At 41.4% G+C, this 15385-nt stretch overlaps 1 protein-coding gene across 7 annotated transcripts in view; it reads right to left on the bottom strand.

The window, feature by feature from the left end:
• The window catches only part of LOC124551075 (zinc finger protein 570-like), a 201557-nt gene that overhangs the window by 49898 nt on the left and 136274 nt on the right, over positions 1–15385 (bottom strand). Inside the window, exon 7 of one of the 7 annotated variants that reach the window (XM_047125976.1) lies at positions 4449–5728. The exons of the other annotated variants lie outside the window; for them this stretch is intronic. Within the exon in view, the coding sequence (XP_046981932.1) occupies positions 5107–5728 (622 nt within the window). The 3' untranslated portion in view covers positions 4449–5106. Of the gene's footprint in view, positions 1–4448; positions 5729–15385 lie in introns of those variants that run through there. 7 annotated transcript variants of the gene reach the window in all.

Raw genomic sequence — 15385 nt, 5'->3', positions numbered from 1 at the left:
CTGTTGAACGCCACTTTCTCACTAGATCCCAAATCGTTGATTTTGCAGGAATATTACTTTCAGGAAACCTTTCATGAAAAGTGTTACGAACAACTTTAATGGATTCAGGCCGCAGATATTCTTCAACAATGGACACATGTTATTTAATGGAGTAAGGCATGACAATGAAGTACATGGTTTATAACGACTACTTTCCGTATGAACTACTCACACGTTACTGCTGGTGGAAGGTGGCAAAGAAACTGACACGCTACTCTCGCACGTTCGCATTCCAGCTCGGGCTGGTTTTATGTGCGCCACCCTTTACTTCGGCCTTTTCTGGGTCGTGCTGTCTTTCAATACATTAAGGGGCTCCGGAAAGGCTCAAAATCATGAAAAGTTCAATTTTTACTTTTTTGCGTTTTCTGAATCTGCAGACTATTACCTTTTAATAGATATATAATTTATTCAATTCCGAAGACTACAACTATTTTTAATTTTTTTTTGAAATGTGTTCTACATGGGCGTGACCCACTGTGCCGCTGTTAAACTGCTGTCAAATGGTGTTATTATTAACGTCCGTGTTCATCAGGTACATTTTAGTGATGTGAGATAAAGTATGTGTTGTGGCTAACCTGTGATGGTTCAATATATATCGCTGGTGTGATTGTCGATTGTTTCATGTTTATTTACTCTGTCGTTATCTCGAAAATATTCGTAATTAATTCTGTTTCTTGAGTCTCTGTTTTGTTGAAGTATAATAATGAGTAAAAGTAAAGTTATTAGAAATCCTCTGAAGGCTTTTAAGAAAAGGAGAAATGTTGGAAAGCCAAAGGTATGTGTTATTACTGTAAACAATAAAGACGATAACCAAGTGAGTGAACCCAACCTCTCAAGTACACCTGCCCATAGCAGTCAAAGTGGGAAAGAAAATACTTCACAGAAGAAGCTTGGTTCAATGAGTGAAAATTATGAATGTTTTATGGGCGAATCGGATGTGAATGAAATATTTGATATGTCGGTTCTCAAAGGAATTTTTTCAAACTGTGTAAGATGTATTCATTGTAGTGAAGTTGGTCTGGAACTCTCCATAAGCACGTAGGACTTGCTAGTGAAATGCAATTGAAATGTGATAAGTGTTCATACATGACCACCTTTTGGAACAGTGTTGCAGTAACTGCAACTGAAGAAAATGGTAGCAAAATCTACGAACACAACATTAGATTTGTTTATTCCTTGCGTTCAGTTGGTAAGGGTGCTACTGCAGGTGCAATTTTCTGTGGCATCATGAATCTTCCAAATCCCTCAACCAAGTTTACGACCTATAATAAATTAATAGGGTCTAAAGTAGAAGATGTCTGTATAGAATCTATGAAGAACGCTGTGGAAGAGGCAGTAATGGAAAATAATCGTAACAGAGATTTGACTGCAGCGTTCGATGGTACCTGGCATAAACGGGGACACACACCTCTTCATGGTGTAGTATCTGCCACCAGTATGTATACAGGGAAAGTTTTAGATGTAGCAGTAATATCAAAGAATTGTAGATGTCCACAAAAATATAAAGGTACACATGAAAATAATTGCAAAGCTAACTATAGTGGCAGTAGTGGAGGAATGGAAGTGGCTGGTGTTGCCAGTATATTCCAGCGTTCTGAGGCGTGTGATAAAGTGCGATATGTTAATTACCTTGGTGACGGTGATTCTAAAAGTTTCAAACATGTTCAAGGACTGAAGCCCTATGGTGATGATGTTGTAGTGCAGAAATTTGAGTGTATTGGACACGTACAGAAGCAAATGGGAACAAGACTTCGGCGACTGAAAGCTTCGTACAAAAAACAAAAACTCAGTGATGGTAAAGGGTTGGATGGGAAGGGAAGGTTAACTGACAGTGTAATTGACAAAATACAGAACTATTATGGAATGGCTATTAGGCAAAATACACAAAGTGTCGACGAAATGAAGAAGGCTGTTTGGGCTCTTTTTTTTCATACTTCTTCAACCGATGAAAATCCCCAACATAGCTTGTGTCCCAAAGAAGAAGACAGTTGGTGTAAATATAACAAAGGATTGCTAACTGGTGAAGTGTACACTCATAAGCATAGTCTGCCTCATGCAATAATGGAGGTGATAAAACCTATTTTCAGAGACTTAGCAGCACCTGAACTGTTGAAAAAGTGTATTCACGGAAAAACTCAAAACCCCAATGAAAGTGTAGATAGTGTTATATGGTCGAGAATCCCCAAGACTATTTGTTGGAATAGAAACACTTCACTTTGGTGTGTATGATGCTGTTGCGACTTTCAATGATGGCAACATTGTAAGGTGCAAGGTATTTAGAAATATGGGAATGAAGATAGGTTCTAACATGGTACGAGCGATGCTTGCTTTAGACAAGGAACGCCTTCGGGCTGCAGACAGGGCTGTAAAGAGTCTAGAAATACAAGCAAGAGTAAACAGGAGGAGGAACAAGAGGAAGCTGGAGGAGGAGTTTGCAGAGGATGAAGATAATCCATCCTATGGACCTGGAATGCACTAAAAAGTTAATCCAATCTTTGTCGCTCGATTCCCAAAACTATTATTTTCTCATACTAATTACATGTTTTCTAAGGATCTTCCAAACATATTTGTTTCAAACTTTCAGTAAATGTTACACAGTACCTTCTGCATAATTTAACACAGCCTTTTTCCAAAAAACTGTATATTTTTGAATATATAAATAAAAAATTGCAAAAAAATGTTGTGAATTTTCATTACAATTGAAAAAAAAAATCATCTTTAATAAGTGAACTAAAATTTTGTAAAATCCTTGTGTTAAGTTGTAGCCCATATTCCAATAAATAATCTGTAAAAAGTTCAACTTCCTACCTCAAATACTTTGTGAGGAAAGATATTTATAAGCGTTATTTTAACATTGCAAGTATAGGGCGTTCCGGAGCCCCTTAAGGTCATCGAGTGTCTGGACATGTGGTTTCAATCTGTATACTGACCAAAGTTTCAGTACAATAATCTGTAATTTCTTCTTGAGAAGACTGACAGCAATGTATGGCTGGTGCTGGATGTGTGCCCAGTAAACCCAGTCACACTGCTACACAGCGGTAGGCCACAAAAACGAGAGGAATTACTACAAAAATTTGGCGGGGCGAAAAGATTCAAGAGCTGAGCAACAAAGCACACAGCGATCCTCCTCTCCCCATTCCATAACATTACAAATCACTTGCACAACCTTGTAAAGAATTGTAAAACCGGATTTGATATTTCAACCTCATATATTGGAAGTGGCTCATCAGTTACAATCAGGAGGTAAACGGAGTAAGTACAATTACATTAATGGACAGAAAAGACCAGAATGACGGATTTCTGACAAATCTTGTAATGTCTGACGAGGCAAATTTTTATCTCAGTGGGTTTATCAATAACCAATATTTCTGCTATTACTAGGATACAAACCCGAAGCTCATTTATGAAAAGGCCCGATGTAGGCAAGAGGTTGTCTGGTGTTCCTATGTAATTGTTGGGCCATTTTACTTTAAGAGTGGCCAGCAAGTGGGTGTCAAATCAGAGCAGTATGCGACCATAATTAACAATTTCTTCATTCCACAACTGTGGGAACATAGCATCTAAACACGATATGGTTTCACCAAGAAGGGGCTACAGTCCAAATGCCCTGAATTCAATGAGTACACTGTGGCACCACTTTCCAAATCAGTTATGATCATGATAAGTGATCTGATCCTCCATCCGTTCATTTCTTTATGTAAAGTCATCTCCAGTACATGTTTTCTCATGGCAGCTCCACAACGCTGATGAGCTTAAAGCTGTTATATGGGAAGACAGAGAGGTTTTCCCTCAAGAAATGACTGAAAACGTAGTGATGAGCTTCCCCCAGACATCTTCCAGCAGCGCAACCTCAGTGATGGAAGCCATTTGTGTGAACTGCTATTTAAGAAATAACCTTCAGTTTCACTTTCCAAATGGTTCAAATGGCTCTGAGCCCTATGGAACTTAACATCTGAGGTCATCAGTCCCCTAGAACTCAGAGCTACCTAAACCTAACTAACCTAAAGACATCACACACATCCATGCCTGAGGTCGAACCTGCGACCGTAGCGGTCGCGCGGTTCCAGACTGAAGCGCCTAGAACCGCTCGGCCACACGGGCCGGCAGTTTCACTTTTCAGTAGGGGCAATGTGTGTAGAGCAGTTACCTATATCTTACAGGGGAGTGAATATCCGTTAGACCTCAGAATAACCAAATGAAAATATACTGCTTTCACATGCTACCATATATTTTAGACACATAATTTTGGACACAGCATGAGCGCAGTATCATTTGTACAGAAGTTTAGATCAAGCTGAAAACCTAAAACGACACTTGGTAACGCCTTACTGAAGGCATGGATTCTGTGATGATTTTTAATGGAATTTCTGTCATTATTTGAGATTCCTTGTTTATTGGATTATGGGTGCAAGACAAGTAACAATTAGTGCACAAGAAATTAAGCTGCATTACATATTTTGGCTGCTGATAACGTATTTCAAACTTGAATCAGCAGTAACCATGAGTAATACTAAACAGTAACTGATGACTATGTTAAAGAGACCAATCCTACTGGAGCAAGAGAAATCTGAATTACACTAGATGTGAGATTTCACTAGCACTTTGCAAGCTGTATCTGCTCTTCAGCTACTTATGGCACAATCGGATCAATACCACTATTTAACACTGTGCATTTATAGGTGTATTTTCAGATATTTTTACGTGTACTGTTACCAAATGTGAATGTTTCTCCAATATGTGGCTTGCGAATCTCTGTAGAAAAACAACACAAGTATAATAATGTTCCCTTGCATGAAGAATTAGGTGTAGTCTCAGGTTGCTGTAGTAGAAGAATTTCTGTTGATAAATGTTGCAAATGTATGCCTTTTCACAAGTGTGCAGTCATGACTGTTTCTTCAACTTTTTGATGCTTCTAAACCACTTATTACGCACTTGATAGTCTCATGTGCGATCCCAGTGTGCATTTGCGAGTCCTGCTTCAGTGCCTGACTTTGACCCAATGTCTTGTTGCAAACGCCACAGCTGTAGGTGGATTTGCCAGTGTGCAACTGCAAATGCTCCTTTATATTAGTTTTGTGTATGAATGTCTTGCTGCAAAACCTCACAGCTGTGTGGGCGTTCGCCAGTGTGTGTGTGCCAATGTTGTTTCAGGTGACAACTTTGCACGAATCTCTTGTTGCAAAGGCCACAGCTGTACCGGCGTTCCCCAGAGTGCACCAACAAATGCTTATTCAGATTGGTTTGGGCAATGAATGTCTTTTTGCAAAATCCACAGATGTAGGGGCGCTCGCCAGTGTGCAGTCGTGAATGCTGCTTCAAGTGACAACTTTGTGTGAATGTATTGTTGCAAACGCCACAGCTGTAAGGGCGTTCACCACTGTGCACTCGGAAGTGCCTCTTCAAATCGCTACTCTTTGTGAACATCTTGTGACACACGCTGCATGAATGCTGAAGCTCACATTGGTTCAAGTGTGTATGCTCCTTCAGTTCCTGCAACTGTGCAAACGTTGTTTTGCAGATGCCACATCTATGCCCCAAATGTCTTGTATCAATTTTATTCCCATAGAATGCTTCCTGCGTGGTGGTACACTGTATCATGTTGCATGTCTCTGAAGCCATTGGAACGCAGTTAAACAAACCTCTGAAATCACCGTTAGTCTTGTCGTCTTCCACACCAACAGCAATAGTACTGCAGAAAGTGGAGAAAACTGTGTCAGAAACTATTTTCGTAACAGTGCAAGTATGAGAATGAAAAATTATATTAACAAAAGCTAGGTTGACAAATGTCTCTAAAGTTCCAGCAAACTACGTAGATTATAAAGTAAGAGCACACTGATTTGAATTAACATAATTTTTTGCTTGTCTTCAATTATCAGCAAAGAGAGTTGAGTTAATTTGAGATATTTGTTTAGAACCCAAAAACTTGTCAGAGAGTCTTCCATAACAGTTAAATGTAGACAAATTCGATGACAGCAGATTGTTGCAAAGTGAGACATCAGGATAACATGAACAACAATAATTCCTTCAGCGGTTGTAAGAAATTGACTGAGAGGGACTATAGAACTCTAATCCATACTGCAGTAACTTCTACGTCATTACATACACTCTGCAAGCCACCGATGATGGGTGACGGAAATTTAACTTCAGATATTCCTTTTGTCTCACATCAGTGATACGATGCGATACTTTTAAAATATTTTCATAGCTATCTTACCACCCAGGAGTCATTGGTCACCAAAACGAATGAGCGAATTTCCTCGTGGAATACTGGTGAATAAAAATGTTCACAGAGTGATGGGCCACGGAAGAGATATCGCACCGAAGAGAATCCTATGTAAAACTTGCAGATCTTTGGAAGGAAGCTATTTAAATGAAAGTGAGAGGTCGGAAAACTTTCAAAACTAGGCTTTGGTAAAAAGTTTGCACAATTATTCGTCTTGAAAAGAATGGAAAGCTAAAATAGCGTTTAAATCAACAAATGTAGTTTAAAGAAGAATCTAGCCTTTGTGAGTAACATACTCCCTAAGTACCACATTCAAAATATTAAGGTGTTAATATACTTATTTATTCATTATCGTTCACTAATTGAACAAATCTCATAAACTAATCACCACCAAATAATTAGTACTATACTCGGAGGGAACTGGACTTCGTATCCAGAGAGCTCTTGGCACTTCATTTGAAGATATCGTCAAGACTGTCCGCAGATTCTTGGACGTGGGTTGACAGCGCTACTTGGGCGTTCTCAGACTGGAAACGACAACAAGACGCAGCACGTCAAATTGATAAGTTTCATCAATTCAGAGACCGTTTACCAGAAGAAGAGAACAACGAAGTTCGCAGACGAACTGTATACAATCTAGCGGACAAACCTTTGCCTGATGCGGCGGTATCGATCTTGGAGAAGGGACTGAACTTCGCACCCACTCCGAGGACACCACCTGTTGTGGACATCATTAGCTCCGTCGTCGAACAAGGCTTCCCAGGGAATCTGCCGAGGAGATCCGGCGGGAGACTTGCCGTGCTCTGACACGGGCTCAAGTGCCTAAGAACAATATAACAGCTGCAGAGAGGTCAGTGGTTCGATCCCTACGAGAAGATCCTGATATTGTGATTTTACCGGTGGATAAGGGAAATGCGACTGTTATCCTCTCCACGTCAATGTATCTGAGCAAGATGCACCAGCTTTTGGACGACTCTGCATATCGCATACTAAAAAAGGGCCCCACAGCCAAAATTCAGCGAAAAACTTTGGAGCTCCTCAAGAACAGGACGATCTCCGATGTAGTTGCTAAGAAACTACGTACACAGGCGCCCGTACCTCCCAGGCTATATGGATTGCCCAAAATTCACAAGGATAATGTGCCACTGCAGCCTATTGTGAGTAATATTGGGGCACCAACGTATAATCTCGTGGAACATCTGGCAGCGCAACTGAGCCCTTTAGTAGGAAAGTGTGAGCATCATATCCGTAACACAAGACTTTATTCGTCGGCTCAAGAACTTACGACTCCCACCATCAGATATACTCGTAAGTTTTGACGTAGTGTCACTTTTTACTCGAGTACCACTGCAGGAACCGTTGTTGCTCATTAGCGAGAAGCTGGATGGGGAACTTTTAGACTTATTCCAACATGTGCTCAACTCGACGTACTTCTTGTTCACTGGACAATATTCTGTACTTGTTATTCACTGGACAATATTCTGAACAGACTAACGGCGTCGCAATGGGTAGTCCATTGTCACCTATTGTGGCTAATCTTTTTATGGAAGACTTCGAAGAGAGAGCACTCCAGTCGTCGGATTTGAAACCTACGTGTTTGTGGCGATATGTGGACGACACCTTTGTTATCTGGCCTCACGGCACTGCATCGCTGAATGTATTTGTTGAGCATCTTAACTCGCTTCATCCCAACATCAAGTTCACTATGGAGATGGAGAAAAACTGCGAACTTCCATTCTTGGACGTGTTGGTACGGAGAAAAGAAGATGGTACATTAGGTCACGCAGTGCACCGTAAACCAACACACACGCACTTATACTTACAGGCCACCAGCTGTCACCATCCTTCCCAACGAAGTGGCATACTTAGGACGCTGGTTCACAGAGCACGAGCCCCATCAGACCATATCCGTATGAACTACTCACACGCTACTGCTGGTGGAAGGTGGCAAAGAAACTGCCACGCTGGTAACGCTACTCACGCACGTTCGCATTCCAGTTCGGGCTGGTTTTATGTGCGCCACCCTTTACTTCGGCCTTTTCTGGGTCGTGCTGTCTTTCAATACAATAAGGTCATCGAGTGTCTGGACACGTGGATTCAATCTGTATACTGACCAAAGCTTCAGTACAATAATCTGCACTGGAAGTGGCTCATCAGTCACAATCAGGAGGTAAACGGAGTAAGTACAATTACATTAATGGACAGAAGGGACCAGAATGACGGATTTCTGACAAATCTTGTAATGTCTGACGAGGCAAATTTTTATCTCAGTGGGTTTATCAATAACCAATATTTCTGCTATTACTAGGATACAAACCCGAAGCTCATTTATGAAAAGGCCCGATGTAGGCAAGAGGTTGTCTGGTGTGCCTATGTAATTGTTGGGCCATTTTGCTTTAAGAGCTTATCCAATGAGCTACTCCATCTGCGTACCACTTTCCAACAAAATGGATATTCCGAACAGGAGATTCGCCATGCCTTACACCCGAAGCGGGTTACCCAACGCGAGGAACTGGAAGAAGGCGAAGAACAAAGGGGAATGGTCATCTTGCCATACATCGGCGGTGTCTCTTCAAAAATAGGAAGATTATTGAAGAGGCATAAAGTTAAATGTGTCTTTCGTCCGCCGGCAAAACTCAGAGCTCTCTTGGGCTCATCTAAGGACAGCCTTGGCCTAAGAAGACGCGGTGTTTACGAGATTCCTTGTAGCTGCGGCATGTCGTACATGGGACAAACTTGTCGCACTGTAGAAGAGAGATGTACTGAACACCGACGCTACACTCGTCTGGAGCAACCAGAGAAGTCTGCAGTGGCCGAGCATTGTCTCAGTACAGGCCATTCTATGAATTATCAACACACCAAAATTCTCGCGTCGACGAGTTCGTACTGGGACAGTTTTATTAAGGAAGCAGTGGAAACACGTAGCTCGTCGAATCTTGTAAACAGAGACACGGGCTTTCAGCTCAGTACAGTTTGAGATCCAGCAGTGACCATATTGAAGTCGCATCGAGCAGAGAGGAGCACTTTTGGTCATCCGACGGATGACGATTCGCCAGCAACATAAATATTCTGTTGACAACGGGAGGATAGTCACGCGCCTATGCGGACGCTCGTTTTTTTGTTCTTCATCTTACAGGTGGCGTTGCTGTCCTTCCAACTATAGGTTGATATCGGCGCTATTGGCCGTTTTCACTATGACATCCGATGTCTCGCCCGAGAACCATATATACAATTAGTACTATACAATTTATAATGTAAGAATGATCTGACACAATCTTAACGTTTTGAGTCAAACACTATTTTGCAATTCACATGACCTAATCTGTGCAACCAATATGTCAGATTGATGTGTACAGGATAGGGTGTTTGAATTTTTCAGCTGTGCTGGTAATGGTCCAGTAACTTCCTGTTTTATTTATTCCACGGTATTCCAAACAAAAGTCAGGCTTGTAATAATTGCTTTAGCTGAGGCAACTCCTGTTCAACATAAAACACTTAAATTGTGCACGACCAGACGTTTCTTGTGGTACCCGCATTAAATGGTATATATCAACTACTCCCCACATTGACCAAGTGTGGACCCACGACTTATGAGAAAAAGTTATTCCTTCTTTTGGCTGAAAAGCATTATTTTTATACTGATTAAAAATCGGCTAACATATGAATGGTTGTGCCAGAAGTTTCGTCTACTGGGTCTTGACGCTGTAGTTATATATCTTATTCCTTATTTATTACATATTTGTTGATCTAGTGTAGATCTCAGTTATTCAAAATCGCTCTACTTTTAACAATAATTCGGATCTTTGTTTTTTATTGCAGATTTGCAACACAACAACACAAAGCCACTCTGTTAGAAAAACTGGAACTGGAAATATACCTAAAAATTGGGTACCAAAATAAATATCTTCTCCAAGTAACTTAAAAGTGGTTTGTATAGTAGATATGTAGATGTACGAGAGTTATCCAGTAATTAAGTTTCCATATTATATTTGTCTGCAAAATAAACTTTGCCCATGACTTGTGAGGCCTGGCGAGTTCGACTGATATGTGTTGACAATACTCACACCGACTTATGATGCAGACAGCAGTATATTGCAAGCATGCTGCCGGTTAGCGTGGATACAAGTGTATCCGCATGGGTAATCTGCGCTGTCATTCGTTATTACACAGGAAAACAAATATATGCTGTTGATATCCACCAAGGGTCAACCTGCGACTATGAGGAAGGCTTTATGAGCATTGTAATGGGTATGAGACATGATTCTATCATTTGACCTCTGACACAAAACATGAGAGAATCGTGTGGAGGAACCAGACGAAAGTGCCGAAAAAGGCAAAGGCAACACATTCGACGGGGAAAGTTATGGCAACCATCTTTTGGGACTGCTAAGGGGTGTTGCACATTCTCTACCTGCCTTGCAACACCACAATGGATCCAGAGATGTACTGTACTGTCTTGATTAATCTGTGAACTGCCAAGAAAAGAAAACGTTCTGGAATGTTGCATCGCGAAGTTCCCTTTCTTGTAATGTTTTTTTTTATAAAATAGTGAAACTTACTTGTCAGACGCCCCTCACAGAAATGATTTTCTCTTACAGCCAAGGAAGTGTTCAGTCTGACTACTGCAGCAACAAGACTTGTCTTGTTGAGAGATGTGAATGCGTGTGCCCAATACTTCATTGTTTATTAAATATTAATGTAGCTCTTCCTCTCTCCTCTCTGAACATGAGATACAACAAGTCCTAGTGAAAGTGTCATATTCAACATTTGCAGACTGGTTGAAATCTGCCAAAAAACAGCAGCTTCATGACGAAACAAGAAATAAAATCAAAACTATAGATATATAAAGGTGTTCACACAACTCTGTTACTTACATCACAGTAAAAACTGTAAAGCAAACAGTGTGACAAATTAAACGCATCTGTGTTTAGGATGAAACAAGTCATAATGTCCCTAATAATAACTTCTACTGCGTTTACCAAAATGCCTTGATCCATTGGTTTCATGTCATGTCAGCGTGTGGTTTCACAAGAACAGTGTTTTGGAATCCATATTGGTTGTTATGGGGAGACAATTCCAATCTAGACCTCTCACTGCGTTTGGGCTCATATTGTGAGCTACGATTTTACAACAGATAGGTGGAAGAAGAAAAGATATTGGACAGCAGCTTCGTGAATCACTTCTGCTATCCTTCTTGTACACAGGAAAGACATGTGCTTTCTTACAGCATAGCTTCTTGTTCGAGGAATCTATGTACAAAATATGAAAACAGTTTTCCAGCAATGGGAAAGGGCCATAACAATAATAAACGAAAATAATAGTAGAGCTGAATGTAATGATCTGTTCAAAACATGGAGATCTCAACTATACCTTGTGAGTACTTTCTATAATGACTGCACAGATAGCTTTGTCCATGAGCATGGAACAAGAGTTATACTGAACTTACATTTACCAAGGAAGAGTAAGCATACAACAGCGTTTTCTACCATGGAATAAAACCTTGCCATAAACTGCGGAAAGAGCTTAAACAGATTACGAAAATAAACATAGTTACAAAGGCAGTTACAAAATACCTGTTAAGCAACACATTTTATACAATGAAAGATTACATAGACAACACAGGGCAGGAATTTTGCACAAAGTGTAACACATATAAATAATAATGACGACAATATAACATACATCATTTCACATAACACTTTCACACTATGTTTCTTACTTCTTTTTATTCCTTTTCTGAAAAACTTTCTTCTGAAGCTATGCAAGGTCCATTACAATATCTTACTCTTTTTATCAGCTTCACATCTCACTCTTTATAGACGGATGGTGACTTGGTTTTCACGTTAATGAATGGGGAGTTGCAGTACACAAAATCAGCCATCATCACTAAGGGCCGGAGCCAGCTGATAATGTATGTAGCATCACGTCATGGAGCAATGTGTATATAGTCGGTGTAATGTGTGAAGTGACTGGGAGTGAGATATGAATGAACAGTGTAGGACTAGCCTACAATAAACAGTTTCTTTGAAAAACAGTATTGTACACTGGGGATAAACTGAATGAGGTAGCACTGTTTTAAACAGACAAGTATTCTGTTCAGAAGGATGGAGGGTCTAGTCTTCATCTGGCCATCCTGATTTAAGTTTTCCGTGGATTCTGTAAATTATTTCAGGCAAATGCCGCGATGGTTCCTACTATAAGGCCCCGGCAGACTACCTGTCCCAACCTCGTCAAAGTAGGCGAGTAAGTATATAAATACCTTAATATATGAATTAAATTATTTTTCATGTTCTTAAATAGCAGCATGAAGACAGGTTCAATATACTGGTATAATTTATCTTGGATGGATAAAACAACTACTACTCCTGCTATTAAACTTGAAATAAGGTCTACCTCCAACAACAATTACATAAGCTCCTTGGACCTTATTTAATTTTCGCGATATCAGCCATTTCTAAACAGCCTTGACAGTAATATCTATATCATTCATTTTTGCAGTAATGAGAGAATACACTGACTCAGTAAATTGTAAATTTTCATTGTAATGGACTATTTGAAATTGGAAGTCAGCAGTTCTGCTTCGCATTGCTATCCTCAGTTTCAGATTCTGTGTGATCCATCATCCATGAGTCTCTGAACACAATCTTTGGTGGTAATGAAAGTCGTTAAACACGCTGAAGTGGCTATTCCGGCTCATTCCACGCCGCATTTGTGAATGGAACAGGAACAGAAATGACGGGTAGTGGTACAAGGTACCCTTCACCACTCACCGTACACTGGCTGGCGGAGAGTGTATGTAAATGCAGACGTAGAAACAACTGCAAATCGTGCCGCAAGTAGGAACAAACGGTACCTGTCGTCTGGTCTCCGAGGTCATATTTCTATGATTCCAGCGACTGACACAGAAGGCTGAAAAAAACAGACCCGTTCACAGGGTTTCAACGAAGCTCACAATTTGCATTATTTTCCCCAGAAAATCCATTGCTTTGTTCTGAGCCGAGCGCAAGTGCAGAATCAGAGACTTTGAAGCTTCTGTGACCAGCATTCTGCGAATTTTTAGAAAGAATAGTTGTGTGGAGATAACAGCGATTGGTTTAGGGCAATTTACACCATTTGGTCGCTCGCTTTCAAAATGACAGTCACAAAAGCATTATTTATTTTGCCGCCAACCAGTTTCAACCCGCGATGGGGTCATCTTCAGGGCAATTTACACCATTTGGTCGCTCCAGCGCTGAAGCGATCCAATGGTGTAAATTGGCCTGAAGATGACCCCATCGTGGGTTGAAACTGGTTGGCGGCAAAATAAATAATGGGATTGTCACTGTTATTTCGAATAATTGAGCATTCTGCGACTTCCTGGACTTGCGCCACAGAGTTGAGTCCTACACAGTGGAGGCTGCTACACAGGTACGTCTAGGGGGCACATAAGGATATTTCAGATTAGGCACCTCTCTACCCGGTCTAGATAACAACAGCTCTAGGAGACCTGGAAGCATTGGTGTAAGTCCAAAGGAGCAGTCCAATGTAAATAAAATACATAGAAAAAAAGTAAGTAAACTGTCCATTATGTCAAAAGAATTCACTGCAACTGTTAATACATTTATCCCACAGTGACAGAATACAGTCAATATCTTCACAGATAGAAGTCTGCAGTTGCCTGCCAAACCAAAATCGTGCCACGGCGTGCACCTCTTAATCCAAGGAGCCACGAATTTCTCTGTTCGTGGCTCCACTAATATGAAAATCGCTTGGGAAGATATTGGGGCCGTATGGAGGAAGTAAAAGGGCTTCCCAGAGAATCTCTCGCAGTGAAACAGTCTTTGCACATTGTGGGCGGACACTATCCTGCAACAGAATGAAGCTGTCCACCTACATTCCTAGGTACTTGGACTTGATAGTGCATTTCAGTTTTTCCCAAATGTTCACATACCGATGTGCGTTAATTGTGGCCCCGAGTCAGAGAAAAATCACCATGATGTATACAGAGCGACGTGACTGTTGTTCAACTACGCTGCAGAAGTTCCACTGTGAAGCGCTTATACATCGTCCACGCAGTTCATATCTCCGCCCATGCCATTTAAATATCTTTAGAGCGTTGAAGAAAAACACTTGTGACCGGCGATTTACTTCGAACGAAGGGATGCATGCTTGGATGCACTCATGGTTTCATAGTTAAATGAAAACAGTTCTCCATGAAGGCACTGACAGTCTTGTCTCACAGTGGTGTAAATATACGCTGAAGAGCCAAAGAAACTGATACCATTATCGTGAAGGGCCCACACGGCCAAGCAGAAGTGCTGCAACACGACATGGCATAGACTCGAAGTGATAGTTAAATGGACACGCTAGCTGCAAACAGGCGTTGATGTACTTCATTGGGGACATGTCGAAAATGTGTGCCCCGACCGGGACTCGAACCCGGGATCTCCTGCTACATGGCAGACGCTCTATCCATCTGAGCCACCGCGGGCACAGAGGATAGTGCGTCTGCGGGGACTTATCCCTTGCACGCTCCCCGTGAGATCCACATTCCCAACATGTACACACCACTACATTCGTAGTGCGCCTAATAGATGTTTGCCCATCATACTCACGGTTCGAGTCCCGGTCGGGGCACACATTTTCAACATGTCCCCAATGAAGTACATCAACGCCTGTTTGCAGCTAGGGTGTCCATTTAATTATCATTTCATTTCTAGCAAAGCTGCATGGTCATCCACGGTAACTGTTCTTTCGGGAACAGATACTACCGTCATATACAGTTAAAATATGGCTTCCCGGCCATTGACCTTCTTGTGCGAAAGCACACGCTATGCCCGAACTCGTACGGGACTTGGTAGATTAATCTGCCACGAGTAATGAGTATGATGGGCAAACATCTATTAGGCGCACTACGAATGTAGTGGTGTGGACATGTTGGGAATGTGGATCTCACGGGGAGCGTGCAAGGGATAAGTCCCTGCAGACGCACTATCCTCTGTGCCCGCGGTGGCTCAGATGGATAGAGCGTCTGCCATGTAGCAGGAGATCCCGGGTTCGAGTCCCGGTCGGGGCACACATCTTCAACATGTCCCCAATGAAGTACATCAACGCCTGTTTGCAGCTAGGGTGTCCATTTAATTA

Source organism: Schistocerca americana, chromosome 9 (assembly GCF_021461395.2).
Source record: "Schistocerca americana isolate TAMUIC-IGC-003095 chromosome 9, iqSchAmer2.1, whole genome shotgun sequence".
Lineage (NCBI taxonomy): Eukaryota > Metazoa > Arthropoda > Insecta > Orthoptera > Acrididae > Schistocerca > Schistocerca americana.
This window is presented reverse-complemented; position numbering and strand designations above follow the sequence as displayed.